At 41.3% G+C, this 16,183-nt stretch overlaps 2 protein-coding genes across 2 annotated transcripts in view; both read left to right on the top strand.

Moving 5' to 3' along the window:
• Positions 1–11,684, top strand: part of LOC117958579 (potassium channel subfamily T member 2) — a 39,576-nt gene extending 27,892 nt beyond the window's left edge. The window contains exons 16-30 of the mRNA XM_034895050.1: positions 19–75; positions 1,129–1,281; positions 1,367–1,620; positions 2,041–2,365; positions 2,448–2,553; positions 2,640–2,812; positions 4,084–4,155; positions 4,381–4,515; positions 4,620–4,731; positions 7,275–7,376; positions 7,481–7,564; positions 7,649–7,777; positions 9,128–9,473; positions 9,862–9,946; positions 10,066–11,684. Of these exons, the coding sequence (XP_034750941.1) occupies positions 19–75; positions 1,129–1,281; positions 1,367–1,620; positions 2,041–2,365; positions 2,448–2,553; positions 2,640–2,812; positions 4,084–4,155; positions 4,381–4,515; positions 4,620–4,731; positions 7,275–7,376; positions 7,481–7,564; positions 7,649–7,777; positions 9,128–9,473; positions 9,862–9,946; positions 10,066–10,183 (2,251 nt within the window). The 3' untranslated portion in view covers positions 10,184–11,684. The remainder of the gene's footprint in view (positions 1–18; positions 76–1,128; positions 1,282–1,366; positions 1,621–2,040; positions 2,366–2,447; positions 2,554–2,639; positions 2,813–4,083; positions 4,156–4,380; positions 4,516–4,619; positions 4,732–7,274; positions 7,377–7,480; positions 7,565–7,648; positions 7,778–9,127; positions 9,474–9,861; positions 9,947–10,065) is intronic.
• Positions 11,685–13,026: 1,342 nt separating this feature from the next.
• Positions 13,027–16,122, top strand: LOC117958748 (C-factor-like). The gene is made up of 6 exons (XM_034895352.1): positions 13,027–13,267; positions 13,443–13,497; positions 13,653–13,840; positions 13,932–14,093; positions 14,216–14,326; positions 15,931–16,122. The coding sequence occupies exons 1-6, from the start codon at positions 13,124–13,126 to the stop codon at positions 16,042–16,044; spliced, it is 774 nt and encodes a 257-aa protein (XP_034751243.1). The 5' UTR covers positions 13,027–13,123; the 3' UTR covers positions 16,045–16,122.
• Positions 16,123–16,183: the final 61 nt, after the last annotated feature.

Below are 16,183 nucleotides of genomic sequence, written 5' to 3'. Positions count from 1 at the left end.
CCCCCCCCCCCCCCCCAGAATGGCGCCTCAAGAGGCCTTCAAGCAACGTGTAGGAGCCTTTCAAGCGCTCAACAGGTAGGATGTATCTGATCTGTATTTATATCTAGGAAAACTGTGGTACATTTGTGCTTAATATTTACTCAAATCCTCTGTCAACTTCCACAATTTGCACAGTGTGCTATTTGATTCTTGTTTTATTATTACCTTTAATTATTTAGAAATTGCATTTGTGTTGTAGTTTTTTAATTAATGTAGGAGTCATTGTAAAAATTAATGTTATTCTGGCAAATTGTTCTATGTGCTTAACTTGCTTGCTCCTTTTTATCATCATGGCATGATAGCGGAACCATACCATTGATTTAAATGTAACTAGTTCAAATAGGATTTTTGTTGAGTCCAACAACAAACACTCAACACGTTTTCCTGCAACTTTTCTTTGTCATCTTAAAGCCCAAATTTGTGACCCCAACTTAAACAACAGGGTATTTACACAAAATTATAAACAGGCAAGAATGTGACAAACCCTTTATTTAAGTTTGAATATACATGCATTTATCCGTTAAAGAAATGCTAATTAATTTACGCTATAGCTTTTGTCTGATGAGTTCAACATTACAAAGTAGTGTGTTTCACAAGTACGCTTCTATATCTGGACAGGATGCCATTTAGTTTATTGGCTGTGACGATGTTACATGACTAGGATTTGTCCTCCTCCTCTTTAGCTTTACACTTAGTTCCTGCAAATTCGCTATAACACCTGTTTCTATAAGGCAGTCTTTGTCGCAGGCCACCCACTTTCACACTGCCCCCACACCCTTGCTTCATGCTAGCACCTCTTTAGCCTCCGCGTCTAAAGCCACATCCCCCCAGAGAAAAATGTTGTCCACTTAACTGTGTGAATATTTACGTCTCGGACCTATTCTAAAAACAGGCTGAGTGTCTTTGTGCACATCTGTGTGCTGATTGATTTATTGATCAGCAGCTCTGACAGAGCTGTAGGATGTTACCTCTGAAACCTTGAGTGAAAAACCTTCTGGTGTGGCCCCGTTGCTGAGCTGGTTGCTTTGTGTTACGTGCTTTAAAGATCTCTCCTCACATGGCCGATCAATACCTCTTTTTCTGTCTCAGGGAGGGGGGTGCATGTTCATCGGACCAATGGCACCGAACCTACCGTCGCTGCTCAGCCAATGAGGTGCATCACATCCGCCTAGAAGAAAGTAAATTCTTTGGGGAATATCAGGGCAAGAGTTTCACCTTTGCCTCCTTTCATGCTCACAAAAAGTACGTCATAATGTGAAAAGGCTGAGAAATTAGAACAAACACTAAACTTCTCTGTTAAGAGCTGACCTTGTCTTTGCGGCTGCAGGTATGGAGTATGTTTGATTGGAATACGCAGATTGGACACCACCAACATCCTACTGAACCCTGGTCCCTGCCACATCATGGGGTCCTCTGATACATGCTATTACATCAACATCTCCAAAGAGGAGAACTCAGCTTTTGTCAGGGGCCACAGGGAGCCATCATGGGGCAGCACGGGAGGAAATACCAGGGAAGTGCACCAGACCATCTACCATGGACTCACCCGCCTGCCAGTTCACAGTATCATCGCAAGCATGGGTCAGTCAGATGTGCATGGCATAATGACTGTCAAATGTACACACTGAGATTTTTGTTTTCAGTTTCTGTTTTATTTCCGTGTTGACCAACTTATTAAACTTGTCTTAGATAGCAGCACAGTCACAGCTGTCCAAACTATGCAGTTCTCACATTTGAAACTTGTCTGTGTGATTTAAAAATATGCAAAGCTTTTCTGAGAAATTAACATGAATCTGATTAAAAGTCCAGTTTGATAAGAGCAACTACCAAATGAACTGAAATGTCAGATACTGTGGTTTTACAAACACCACCACCTGGTGGTCCACAGTGAATGTACAACTCACTAAAGTATGTATTATGTAGGATCCGTGCAACACATCATGTATCATAGTGTTAGAACCTTTAGCTTGATCACTGTGGGTGTGTGTGTGTATGTTACAGGCACAGTGGCCATTGACCTGCAGGACTCCAGTGACAGCAGCCCAGAAGGCCAGGACCCGGGGAGCACCATGCTGGGCAGCAGAAGAGAAAGCAGGAGCAGCTCCCGGACAGAGATGAGTGGCACTAACACTTTGGCCCTGCCTGCCATGGGAGAGTCAGCAGAGGAGAGGCGGCGAAGCATTGCCCCCGTCCTGGAGCTGGTGGACGGTGTCAACAACCCTGCCTTTGATCTGCTCGGAGACCAATCAGAGGATGAGGGAGGAGAAGAGGGCAAAGAGGGCAGTGACAGAGATGAGAGTGCCCACTGGTGGGGTCGACACTGCGAGTAAGTTATAAAGACACTGTTTAAATTGTTGTTAGATTGAAGTGTAAACGTATTCAGAGGTAACTGCTGGCTTGTGCTACAGGTGGGTGAAGGGATACCCGCTGAACTCACCATACATTGGCAGCTCGCCTGCGCTGTGCCACCTTCTTCAAGAAAAGATGCCTTTTTGCTGCCTACGTATGGACAAGGTATGGAATTGAAATGGCTCCCTATCTTATCATTTTACAAGTTCACATTGTCAAAGTCATCCTCTGTGACCATACTTCTCTCCTAGGCATGTCACCACACCCCTTTTGAGGATGCCCGCTCCTACGGCTTCAAAAACAAATTGATTATTGTGTCCGCGGAGAGTGCAGGAAACGGTCTGTACAACTTCATTGTGCCTCTACGGGCCTACTACCGACCCAGAAAAGAACTCAACCCCATCGTGCTGCTGTTGGAGAGCGTGTAAGGATACGTCTATGTTATTTGGTGAAATGTGCTGGCCATGCTTGAAAACACAGCTTCAAACTGGAAGAGATTCCATGTTAGTGTTGCCTAGAGCTGCACGAATATGGACAAAACGATTATTTTGATCAATATTGTGATCACAATTAGTTATCAGGATTATTTGTTGATTTTAACCAAACCATATTTTATTGTCACATAGGCTATTTTTAACTGCTTTCACATCTATAGTATGCTACATTCTTCTTATGTTGAAGTTGTATGTATAGACATACAGCTGGAACACATGTAAATGAAAATTTGCTATCTGAAATAAATAGCGTAGGATTTTTTTTTATGTATCTCTGAGAAAGCTCCTTCACTTGTTTTCAACAATAACTGATTAAAAGAGCTAGGGAGAGAGAGGGGGGGTGCGATGGACGCTACTCCCAGAGAAACCTGACTCATAATGAAAGGGCCCAGCACGGGTTGAATGGCGGGTGGAAACCACCAACTGGTAAACTGGTAAACCTTGAGACCAACGTATAACCGACTGCTATCTGTTGAAAATTCCTCACATTACTCTGTCCTCTGTGACTGTCTACATCTAGAAAATGAGCTGCGCTGTGCAGGGAACAACTCTGACTGGCTCATGATCAGACAGTGGTTTACGGGGCGGTAGATTGCTTTTGCAAAAAAATCCAGAGCGTTCTATGAATGGAATGATTTATTTAAAATATTGCTCAATCACGCAAATTTGATTGTGGGAAGCCAAAATCGTGATCGTGATTAAAATTTGATTAATTTTGTAGCAATAGTGTTGCCCTAGTCCCGCATAGCCAGACATCTCCACACTAGTGTTGCCTAAAAATGTTGCTCTGAGCTCAACAGGTACGCTACAAATCGAAGTTGTGCAGGATGGTAAAAAGGGCTCCTCTTTTAATAGTCGGTGGAGGATAAAAACTAAGCTATTTAAGATGACCGTAAACATGATTTGTGGAATGCTTTCAGGACAAGGCGCTGCACAATCCTGTGTCATGTATTGTGGCTGGAACACAAACACAGTCTGCCTAATGAGAGTGGAATCCAATAAAAAGGCAATAAAATGCTGAGTCACTACAGTGTAGTGCTGGTATTTTCAGATTTCTCTGCAGGCAGTTTTGGCTGTGTTGTATTTCTCAGGCTGAGTGACGAGGAATTGTGTCTGTTAGGACGTTCGGTCATCATCATGGCACATTTAAATCTCTTCTGGAAGGACATTTTAAGTCTATTTGTGTTTTTGATTTGTTCAGACCTGAAGCAGACTTCCTGGAGGCAATCTGTTGGTTCCCCATGGTGTTCTACACAGTGGGCTCAATCGACAAGTAAGACAAACCAAACACCATGCTGATTTCTTGATGCATCTTCCCCTTTTTAATTTTCTACAATTTCCTTAATTTCCTTTATTTATATGAAGTATTGATTACACATGCTTCTGCACCTCTCAATTGACTTAAATTACCCTTTGATTTGTTTGTGTTGCCCTTAAACACTGATCTTAATCTTCTTTATCATCTCCCACTCGCCTTTCTCTCTTACACTTTCCACAGTCTAGACAGTTTGCTGCGATGTGGAGTCACTTTTGCTGACACCATGGTGGTGGTTGACAAGGAAAGCTCCATGATTGCAGAGGAGGACTACATGGCCGACGCAAAGACCATCGTCAATGTGCAGACTCTCTTCAGGTCTGCTTTGCCCAAACTTGCTCTGCAATCTCACACACTATCTTAAAGGGAGTGTTTTTTTCTTATTATTTTGACACCTTATTCTCTGTGCTTCTTCCTCCCAGACTGTTCCCAGCTCTAAGTATTATCACAGAGCTCACCCACCCAGCCAACATGCGCTTTATGCAGTTTAAGGTCAAAGACCACTACTCTCTGGCTCTGTCCAAACTGGAAAAGGTAAAATGTTCATTCCTTCAAACCACTTACTTTATTTCTCTCTCAACCTTTTCTTAATCTTTCATCAACTGAGACTTTAGAGGTCATATTAAAAAAAGAACAAACAGGGCAGAATGTTTTGCATTATAAAAGCCATCTTTTATTTAGTTTTCTCTGTGATTTTAGAAATACATCCACTGTGAAGTTCTGCCACGAACATTTATAACTGATTATAGTAATAATAATATTTTTTGTAATTCCTGTTCCTGTTACTGTAATGTTGCTCTCTGTGTGCCAGCTAATGAATTCCCCCCTCTGGCATCAATAACATGTATCACCAAATAAGTAAATTTCCGGTAGTCACTGCTTGACATCACATATTAAAATGGATTTCATAAAATATTATAATTGCTTTTGAAATTTCTAGCAGTGTTGCCTCACAGCTGGAAGGAGCTCTGGTAGTTTTTCAGGTTTTTCTTTGTTTGGGCAATGGATATTTGTGTGTGTTTTTGGGATTTTCTAGTTTAATCCCATTTAAGGGGCGTTATGCAGTTTGGGCAATTTTTTCGCTGTTTTTCTTCCCTTCCTTTGCTTTTTGCTCGCAGGTTTCTCTATTGCACTCCCCCTACAGCTTCGTAATAGATATATTACAGCTCCTATGTTTATTTTTGCCCGGATCCTCGCTTGGTCAGTCTGCCGTTTCCTCTTTCACCGTTCCTCCGAAAATGCTGTCCTAGCTTTCTGCTTCTTTTTTGCCAGCTCAGCCATGACGATAGTGTGAGAAACTCCATCGCTGCCTTGTTAGCCGGTTCCTGAATGGGCGTGCCACTGCTCGATGTGTAAGTCAAGTGCAGATTGAGTCGCGCATGCTCAGATTTAAACAGTTTACGGCGTAACCTGTCATACTTAACTTTGTAAAATCCATAAAATAATAAACTTTTCTCATTACAAACAATAACAGAAGATCATTTCAAAAACGTTTTAGTTATCTATGATTCTTTGATTGCTAACGTTAGTTCAAAATGCCATTCGAGTGACAGCCTTCTTTGTGTTTGATTGCTAATTTGTAGCCAGCAGTGAACAAACTTCGTTAAGTAGGTCCAGTTTTACTATTGACATTACAGAAGTCTCTCGTTAGCATCTTGTAGGCTGATCAAAGAATTTCTAATAAGGGAAGAACTTCCACTCTCTCACTACTTCCGGCTTCTGAACTGAATGCAGTTCCACCAGAGTTCCACTTGGGGCGCTCACAGACCAGTGCGTAATGAGCTATACTCCTCATCTTTCTCGGGATATAATTTCTCAGTAATTTGAATGTTTTATTTGAAAGGGGAGGCTAAGACAATATAACCTGCTGGGTGTAATATTTTTTTAAAGTGGCTTTTTTGTTCTAAAAATACTTTTAAAATCTCAATGACGTCAAACACCGCACGACCAGAGATACTGCTTCACTGCAAATTCTGAGTCACTTCTTCCCAATGTGAGGAGAGTGCAGATGTTAGTTGCACATGCTCAGATTTAAACAGTTTACGACATAACTTTAATACTGAAAGTTGTGAAATCCATGAAATAATAAACTTTTCTCATCTCAAACATTAACAGAAGATGGGAAAAACGTTTTAGCGATCAATGATTGTTTGATTGCTAACCACAGCTCAAAACGCCATTCAAGTGACAGCCTTTGTTGTGTTTGATTGCAGTCATTTCAAAAACGTTTTAGCTATCTATGATTGATTGATTGCTGACGTTAGCTCAAAACACCATTTAACTGACAACAATTGCTGTGTTTGATTACTAACTTGTAGCCAGCAGTGAATTAAATTTGATAAGTAGGTCCACTTTTACTGTGCTGACATTACAGAAGTCTCTCGTTTGCATCTTTTATGCTACTTGTCGCAAAGTGACGTTTGGGCGACTCACAGCTTCACTCATCGCAAAGGGATGCATGTGCGATATGCTCAAATCTGCACTCTCCTCACATTGGGCAGTGACACCCTCCTTTGTTCTCTTCAGACAGGCTTTGGCTAGACTCATTTCGGGCAGTGACAGTAAGTATGTGTGCAGATGCCGTGAAGCAATTCGTTACATTGCGAGACAAACCCAATATCATACAATACTTTCTGAGGTATGGCTGGTGGCCTCAGGGTGCCAAGGTTTTTCGCTCACAGGTGCTAGGGGGGAGTGAGACGACCATCATTCAACAAAAACAAAAAGTCAAATAACCTTTTCCATGACTCTAAAGCTGTTCAGTTAAGGTAAATTAAGCCAAAAAAACAGCATAGTTTCCCTTTAACAAAAACATGCAAGTAGAAAACTTTAGCCCTGAGTGTTGCGTTAGCATCAGTCCTGTGCACGCTGGACTGGATGCTCGACTCTGTCAAGGAAATAACAAAAAAGAACAAAAAAGGTTTTTATGGGATCAGGTCTGACGATGCTGCTTACATTTGGATTTAAGAAACTTCCATCACATCATCTCATGTCTTCCAAGACTAGTGTAATTTTGGAAAAAATGTGTGTGTGTGTGTGTGTGTGTGTGTGTGTGTGTGTGTGTGTTTGATCTGTAGAAGGAGAGGGAGAAGGGGTCCAACCTGGTGTTTATGTTCCGCCTGCCCTTCTCTGCAGGGAAGGTGTTCAGTGTCAGCATGCTAGACACTCTCCTCTACCAGGTATCTCAAACACAAACTCTTCACTCTAACTGAAAACAAAAAAAAATGTTGCCAAATATGATCTATTTCTGTTCACTTATATATATGCTGTGTTTTGCTGCCAGTCATTTGTAAAGGACTACATGATCTCCATCACCAGGCTGCTGCTGGGTTTAGACTCTATGCCTGGCTCAGGTTTCCTTTGTGCTGTAAGTACCCAGCCTTGGCCTCAATCCGGTCTGTTTGGACTGTGGAGCAGCTCTAAGGCTGATTTTATTGTGTTTGTTTTCCAGATGAAAATCACTGAGGATGACCTGTGGATCCGTACCTACGGCAGGCTTTACCAGAAATTGTGCTCCTCCACTGGAGACATTCCCATCGGCATCTACCGGACGGAGGCACACAAGCTTCCAGTCTCTGAGGTCAGCTGCTGCTGTTACTAGTTTTTTGGCATCTGGTTAAAGTCACTGGACTGGCTGGTAGAATTAAGCAAGCCTTGACTCTAAAGGTTACACCCTCTACAGGTCATTATGTTCATTAAACTCCACAACACAAAAGAGTTGGAGGAACAAACAAAACCTGTAGCAGGGCTAAGACTACAAGGAGAGGACTGAACTGTCACAAGATTAATTCAAGTTCACGTAATAAAATCTCATAGATAATAAGAGACTGTACATAAAGCTGGCTTTTTAAACTAGAAACTTTGTAAAGATTTTTTCAACTGTAGAAACTCACCTTTTAAATTACATTTTATCCTAGTGTCAAATACTAACAGAAGTTAGCTCAGGACATTTTACAGATAGAGTAGGTCTAGACCACACTATAGTTTACAGAGACCTAATATCGCATTGCCAGAACTACCTCCACAGCACTGTGAAGGAGGGTCCTCCTAATCCACACGGCCTTCCGGGATGGAAGAAAAACATGCTCTGGTTTATATGCGTTTCTTTAAACCAATCACATTCGTCTTTTGTGACTCAAAGCCCCAGACACAATGACAGTGCCTCTGCAAAATAGCCTCAGGAAGGAACTTCACTAAAAAGTTGTTTTAGTCTGTCTGGATTTACCCTGCAGAGATCTGGGGAGCAGGTAAACACAGTCTTCATAAATCTATAGGAGATTAAAATGCCAACACAAGGAAAGCGGAAGGTGTGAGATACCAGCCTAAAAAGAAGGACATCCGTCAAAATTTCCAGTTGCACCTGAACAATCACGGAAGTGGAACGTCGTCAGTATAGACTAACAGAGACCAACAATTCCCCCCAAGAGCATGCACTTGGTGACTCATTACCCTTTAAGGATTATTTAAACAGATATATCCAAATACTACAATAATTCAATGTGTACATGTTTTGTCAACAGGTAGATGCAGAGTTATGGAGACACATTCACATTTGGAGACAGTCAGATCTGAGTTTTGACTATTAAGTATGTATTCATTACGTGAGACAGACATTTAAAAGTAACAAAAACCCACTTTGCATACTCAGAGTGAAATCTACATATTAGACATGCCGTGTCAATTTACATTTTTCACAATGCGGTTACTGTAATTCATTTTTTAAAGAGAAATTAGGGCTGCAACAGATTTTTTTTACACCAAAGATGCTTATTTATTATATGCAACAGTGTATCTTGTTCATCATTTATTTATAGAATAAGCGTGTGTGTGTGTGTGTGTGTGTGTGTGTGTGTGTGTGTGTGTGTGTGTGTGTGTGTGTGTGTGTGTGTGTGTGTGTGTGAATATGTGATAATAATTGTGTGTGTCACAGTCCAAGGTATCCATCACAGTGGAGGACTATGAGGACACCAGAGAACCCAGAGAGCCCCTTTTGTCCCGGAGCGGTGCTCACCGTAACTCCACCTCGTCGGAGCCCGTCTCCACTTCCTCCCACTCCTCAGAACACCCGCTGCTCAGGAGAAAAAGCATGCAGTGGGCCCGTCGGCTGAGCAGGAAGGGGGGTCGGGGCTCCAGTGGGGCCAAGGGAGGTGCAGGCAGTGCGGCAGAGAGGATCAACCAGCAGAGACTGACCCTGTTCAGGCGCTCGGAGAGGCAGGAACTCAACGCCTTGGTGAAAACAAGGATGAAACACTTGGGCCTTTCTTCAACTGGATTTAGTAAGTCTGTATATAGTTTGTGTATAAAAGTATTGTGGTCCTGATCTTAAGTTTACTAGTGGTGCAATGTAGTATTACTGGGTGGTATATTTATTCAAATGCTGTACCTCAGTACATCTTTGAGGTTTATTTCCACATTTGTGCTTATGTTTTCCATTTCATACAACATACTTTATACCTGTATTGGTACTTTTACTTAAGGAAATTATCTGGGTACTTCTTCTACCTCAGTTGTTGTTGTTGCTTGAGTCCATTTTAATCTAAATTTTAATTCCTGTTTCACAGTAACAAAGCCTCTATTCCGTGTGTACGGAAATTGCACAGCCTGCTGTTTATCCTGTGTCTATTTTATTTCCTGCATCACTCATCTCTATTCTTCCTGTGTCAGATGGGATGACAGACCAAGGGAACAGATTGTCTTATATCCTCATCAACCCTTCTCCAGACACCAGACTGGAGCTGCATGATGTTGTGTGAGTACATAATGCCAAATGTAATTGATAAATTACATTTGATTGTAAAATGAACACGGCATGAAAACTATCACAGGATTCTATTTGCCACTCCTGTCTTATCTGTTTCACGTTTACAGATACCTGATCAGACCAGACCCCCTCTCTCTGGTACCCAATCAGGGTAACAGCAGGAAGTGCAGCGCCGGGATCTCAGAGAGCCACAGGTTTGATACGCAGGACAGCACCCATCTGTGAGAGGGACAAATATACTGTCAGACCACTGCCAGAGAGAGGAGACACAACAACAGAAACAACAACAACAGAAATCAAGAAATGGTGGGCTGCAAATGGTTGCAGCCAGACGGCATGTCTCCCTCAAACAGTATTTTGTTCACATTCAGTCTCGGGGAACTGATCAGTGCCGTTCTAGCATGGACCTTTTCTAAAATGATAGGAACGTTTGATTTATGCATCTTTCTATTTTCAAAGCAGAAAGCTGCGGACACAGAAGTGCATTTAATGAAAAACTGTATGTATTTATATCTGTGCATGTTATGTACTGCACACTACTGTGTGAGTGTGTGTGTGTGTGTGTATGTGTTTGTTCGTGTGTGTGTCTGCACGTGCGTTCAAGTCGGTGAATAGAAACGCGAGCGAAACACTGCCAAATTGATCACGACAGCAAAAGGATTTTGCTGCCAAATGAAAGTTAAGGGATGTATTTTGTGTCCTTCTTTGTGTCGTAGGAGTGTTTTGTCAGACTTAATGTTTGAAGTATTTGAAAGTGACACTACAGTGCAAACCCTTTTCATTTTGGTCTTCATAAAACCTTTTTGAAACTTTTTACCTGTTGCTCACACAGTCAAACGCACACATTTGTTTTACGCTCACCAGCAGAGGAGGAATCCAAAGAGCATCAGTCTCAATAATTGACAGACAGCATGCATTGTCAGTGCAGGGCATTTAGTCACATTGCTGTCTGAAGTGTATTATTGTCTTCAGCTATGTGAGTCCTCTTAGAGCAAATCTGTTCCTGATTTTATGGTTTGCCTGTTGTTTCTTAAAGTCCCGCCCTCTCTGCTTTGGTCAGTCATTTTGAGCTTTCCTGCCACCAGCTTTTTTTTTTTCTGACATGCATATTAGATATGCAGGAGACAAACTAACAGGACCATATACCATGACATAATGCCATACAGTCCAATAGCACTGCAATGAAGACTACCTTTGTGAAGCTTATAATGCAATGGTTTAGAGACCAGTCAGCTTTCAGTTTTAAAGCCTGTTTATAAGCTTTACAATTCATAGTTGCTGTATTTGTTGCATGATAAATATCCACTTCAACAAGTAATTTGTTTGCTAATTAAGAATTAAAATATATGATGTCATTTGGTTTTCAGGAAGAATACAAATTGAAAATATCTGTAAACAAGTGAAAAATATGCCAGTAGACATTATTCTGTTTGTTCAGCCTAGTCTATATTTTTTCATAGACTTTAAGTTGTTTTCAGAAACCTGAGGTTTTAAGTTATGTTAAAGTATATTACTTGTTAGGGTGGACATTTATGACATTTGTTTACAAAGGATTTTGAAGCCTTTGTAAATCTATTGTCAGAAATTCTAAATGTGCTGTTTCACACAGAAACGGTGCAGCCATGTGGTGGGAATGCTAACCTGCATTCCTGCCAACACCACTGCTGAAGCTTTAGTGCCATTATCACAGATGAAAAATATGTATATATTAAAGTCAGTCATTATAGCTTGCCATTGCTTTATTGCTGTTCTGGTGTCAATTTGTGCAGCTTTTACATCAAAGTAGTCATTTATAATTAAGTAATTAATTGATTGTCTTACACATTATGTTTTTTCTGTAGTTGGCCAAGCTCACATTCCTGAGCTATTTTTGCTTCGATACATGAACACTGTTTATGACTCGCACTAAATAACTTTAATTTATACCGCAATGTCCCCAAGCTCACCAAAAACCATACAATACTGCAACATAAGATAAGCCTTAATGAATCCTCAGAGGGGCTGTTGCAGCAGCACGAGGATAGAAATAAAAGAAGAAAAAAAACAAATTTAAAATAGTAATAGTATATAAAACAAAAAGAGAAGAATAAAGCTAAAAAAATAGAAACTATAGTCTGTGGTTCCCGCTGCTAATTGTGCAGTCTGATGGCAGTGGGCACTGAATGAGTCACCCATCTGCAACAGGTCATCGTATGGAGGGCCAGAGGGGTTATCCAGGATGGCTTGGATCTTGTCCTTCATCCTCTCAAGAATGTTCAGTTCGCCACCAAACAGAGAGCTGGCCTTCCTAACCAGCCTCTGAAGTCTGCCGGATTCACCAGCCTTGATGCCACCACCACCACCACAGCAGTGAACCTCCTGATCCTCTGGTAGTCCACCACCAACAATGTTGTTGATATTGAACTTTGGTGTTGCACCACGTGAGGAAACTCTCGATCAGTCCTCTGTATCCAACCTTATTGTCTTTGCTGAAGGGGTGTCCAACAATGTAGGAGTAGCCAGTAAAAAAATGTCAAGGTGGCAAGGACATGAGTTGAACTGGAAGAGTGAAGAGGAATGGCATCAGTACAGTTCCTTGAGGTGCACCGGTGTTACTCATCACAACCTCAAAGACACCCACTCAATAACATCCACTCTGACATGCCCATTGTGATCAATACAGAATGTTTCATCAGCTGTGTTACCTTGATGGTTTCATTGATCATGAGTCTAACATGACTCTTAATGTGTACACCCAACATGGACAGTGTGTCTTTCAGTTAGCTCACTGGACTTTTCCTTTATGGTTGTCATCAGGAAGTCCTTTGCTGTTTGTTTTGCATTGTGCTAGTGTTCTCTGAGCTTTGTGAAGACAGCATAAACTACACTGCTTTGCGTCACCTTGCATGTTTTAACATTTGCACCATCGCCATATTTGCTTCTTTCTTTGACTATGTCATTGCCAGCTGGTAGTTTGTTTTGTTTTTATTAATGGCAAGGCTACAGCCTCTCAGTATCTGAGCTACAGGCCTGATTTGTCACTCTGACCTGCCCACTTTTTAAATAGGACTGTAGGATTGGATAAACACACAAGAATGTGGGTGTGGCCAGGCTTTAGACCAAACTTTCAGCAAGGGCTTTCTGCAAGAGCTCAGACAGGGAATTGTGCTAACAGAGGCAGAGGAAATGGCAGCTCAACAGGTCAGCGTGCTTATAACAGGAGCCAACAGAGGCCTGGGCCTGGAAATGGTTAGGCAAATGTTGGAGGCTCCCTGTCTAGTGAGAAAGCTTTTCGCCTGTTGCAGGGACCCAGATGGACCCAGAGCTGAGGTAAGACTCTTTACCTTTTCTGTCAATTATTGAGCTCTGCTGGGTAGCTTAATTTATATGTAAATGTACTTACTGTAGTTTATACAGCTCAATAATAGAGAGTAGGCTACAAGTGATCAACAGCGTGTGTGAATCTTTGCTGAATTACAAATGTTTTTCCTCTGTGTATTTACAGGCCCTGCAAACACTGGCAAAGAAGAATCCTGACATCATTTCTGTTGTCCGTCTGGGTACAAGCTCTCTGTCATATGTTTTGTTCTGTTAAACCCTCGGTCCTGCTCCCATGGCCAGGCCACTGTATAAATAGCCCAGTGCTCTGATATTTATCTAACTGTCTGCCATTGACCACTGTTAAGGCTCCACTTTTTTTATCTCTCTCTGTCAGACGCCACTGACCTTTGTAGCATAAAACTGTGCGCCCAGCAGGTGGGCTCTTTGGTGGGGACAGGTGGTCTCAACCTGCTGATTAACAACGCAGGCATCCTGCCCAAAGGCACTGTGCAGGAAACCAGTCCTGAGGACATGCAACATTGCTTCAACACTAATGTCATGGGCCCTATGAACCTAATTAAAGTAAGGGAGGGGAAGATCTAAAACACAGAACTTCAACACTGTACAATGAAGGTTTCCGCTTGCTGACCTTATTTCTGGCGTTCATCTCTAGGAGTTCCTGCCTCACCTGCGTGACGCAGTGAAGGCCAGTGGAATGCCCGGGATGTCCATCAGCAAAGCAGCCGTCGTCAGCATCTCCTCACTTTTGGGTTCAATGGAAGCTTTAAAACATTCGTACGTCTTCTTCCCTGTCGTAGCCTATCGCATTAGCAAGGTGAGTGACATCCTGCTAACACTGTGACAGGCTCCAAGGCTTCAAGTTACATTTCTTAAGTAGGCTACATTTGCTTACCTAAATTTCTGTCTATTTGCTCTTTTTCCTCCATCTCTTTTCAGGCAGGTTTGAACATGCTGACAGTGTGTGCTGCAGAGGAGCTGAAGAAGGATGAGATCCTGTTTTCTGTGCTGCACCCTGGCTGGGTGCGCACTGAAATGGGTGGAGAGGAGGTGAGTCAGCAGTTTTTACACAGGAAACAATGTCGAGGAAAGGTCAGCTTGGAATTCTAGTTTACTTTATTGAGAATCACAATACAATAGCAAAACCATGTTGTATTTTCTATTTCACACACATTTTTAGGTCAATGTTAATCATTGTGCTGTTTCTACTACAGTACGTTTTAGTTGAATCAACACAATCTACAGACAAAAACTAAGAAAACTAACCAACTCTCATGGTTGTGTGTGTGAGTGTTTTACAAAGTAAGCGTCATTCACATTGCAGGGTTTTGGTACCCAGAACTGATTTTAAAATGTTAACACGTCCAATGTGTCCAATATCTGATGCCAGTCTGAACAAACAATATTCAAATATTGATAATCAAAACAAAGCAAAGGTGGATTATCAAGTAAAACAAAAGCTGTATAAAAGGGAAATACTTTATGGAATGCTGCTCAGTATTAGCAATCATAAATATATCCGACAGAATCACATTCATAAAACCTAATCTAAAACATTTTTGTTTTATAGATTAAAATCCAGTTCCCAAGGACATAGCATAACTACTGCCATAGCTATGTCTATATTTCTAACTTGCTTATCCTGTTTTAGGAAGTAACTTTGAGGTGTACTTATGCAGAAGAATACACATGAATGTAGGCCACAGCTCTAGTGTTTCAATGGAGGGCATCACATTTCTGACGAGAATGCGTTCATAATGCCACAAATCCGATATAGATTGATTATGAAAGTACAGGTCAGGATTGAAAATGGGAAATCTTCATATATATATTGTTTACACTGTTATTCCGAATTAGTTGACTTTACTAGAAATTTGCATGGAAACTTTTTGCCCTAAACGGTCATAGTTTTTACACAAGGTAAACCTTAACAGGTCAAGTTGTCTAAACAGAGCAGTACTTTGATGCTAAAGACAAATTAAGTTTAATAATCAATAATAAATCATTAGTAAACAAACTGCAGTAATTTTTTCTAAAATAAGAATGCATGCAAAGAAACATAAGGAATATGAAACATCAGTGCTAATTTTTTGTTTTTATTAACAACCAGGCTTTTGGAACAATGTATTCAATGCATTTCTTTTAAGCAAAACAAGAACAAAAACTAAATATGTCAAATATTCAGATCCCCCAGTGTCTTGTGCTATATGGTGAGTGTCACCCAGTAAACAGGGTTGTTACTTTCCATACCACATGTATGCTGCTGATTAGTGTCTTACTGCCCAGACCCCATCAGCCCCCACCCGGGTCTCAGTCAGGGTGCAACATTAAATGCAGATAAACATGAACACTAAATCAAGCATGCAAAACTAAAACCCAGATAACATAAATGCATACCCAAAACATTAAAAGAACATTTGTAACACACTTGAACTAGGACAGAAACTGTTGTTGTTTAATTACAACTAAATCAGGGTGAACAGCATTATCATTTAGAAACAGTTGTCATATTTGAGATGGGGGGGAACTGATATGAACCACTTATATCACTTTCACTGTGAATGTAGCTGGTCTGTGGGTTAAAACGTTAGATCCTTTCAAGAAATGAACTCCTGTGCGAGCCTTCGTGTTACCTGTGTATTTCCGATCACCAGGCGGACATTGATCCTCTGGAGAGTGTGCAGGGGATGCTTAGCGTGATGGCCTCCCTGACGGAGAAGCAAAGCGGTGCCTTCCTGGATCATAAGGGCCAATCTATCCCCTGGTAGCTTCAAACTACCCCCTCAAAAACTGCAGTCCTTCAGTTAATAAACACAAGTGAAATAAACCAATACTTGTTCTAATTACTTTGCTTGTACCCTGCTTATTTTACACAGTAACACACACTTATGATTTGATAAACAATTG

Source organism: Etheostoma cragini, chromosome 15, assembly GCF_013103735.1.
Source record: "Etheostoma cragini isolate CJK2018 chromosome 15, CSU_Ecrag_1.0, whole genome shotgun sequence".
NCBI lineage: Eukaryota > Metazoa > Chordata > Actinopteri > Perciformes > Percidae > Etheostoma > Etheostoma cragini.
This window is presented reverse-complemented; position numbering and strand designations above follow the sequence as displayed.

Excerpts from the sequence above, each read along its gene's own strand:
- LOC117958748 (XM_034895352.1), top strand. The coding sequence starts at position 13,124 with ATGGCAGCTCAACAGGTCAGCGTGCTTATAACAGGAGCCAACAGAGGC. Across the intron at positions 14,094-14,215 it reads TAGCCTATCGCATTAGCAAG|GCAGGTTTGAACATGCTGAC; the intron begins GTGAGTGACATC and ends ATCTCTTTTCAG. Across the intron at positions 14,327-15,930 it reads CTGAAATGGGTGGAGAGGAG|GCGGACATTGATCCTCTGGA; the intron begins GTGAGTCAGCAG and ends TCCGATCACCAG.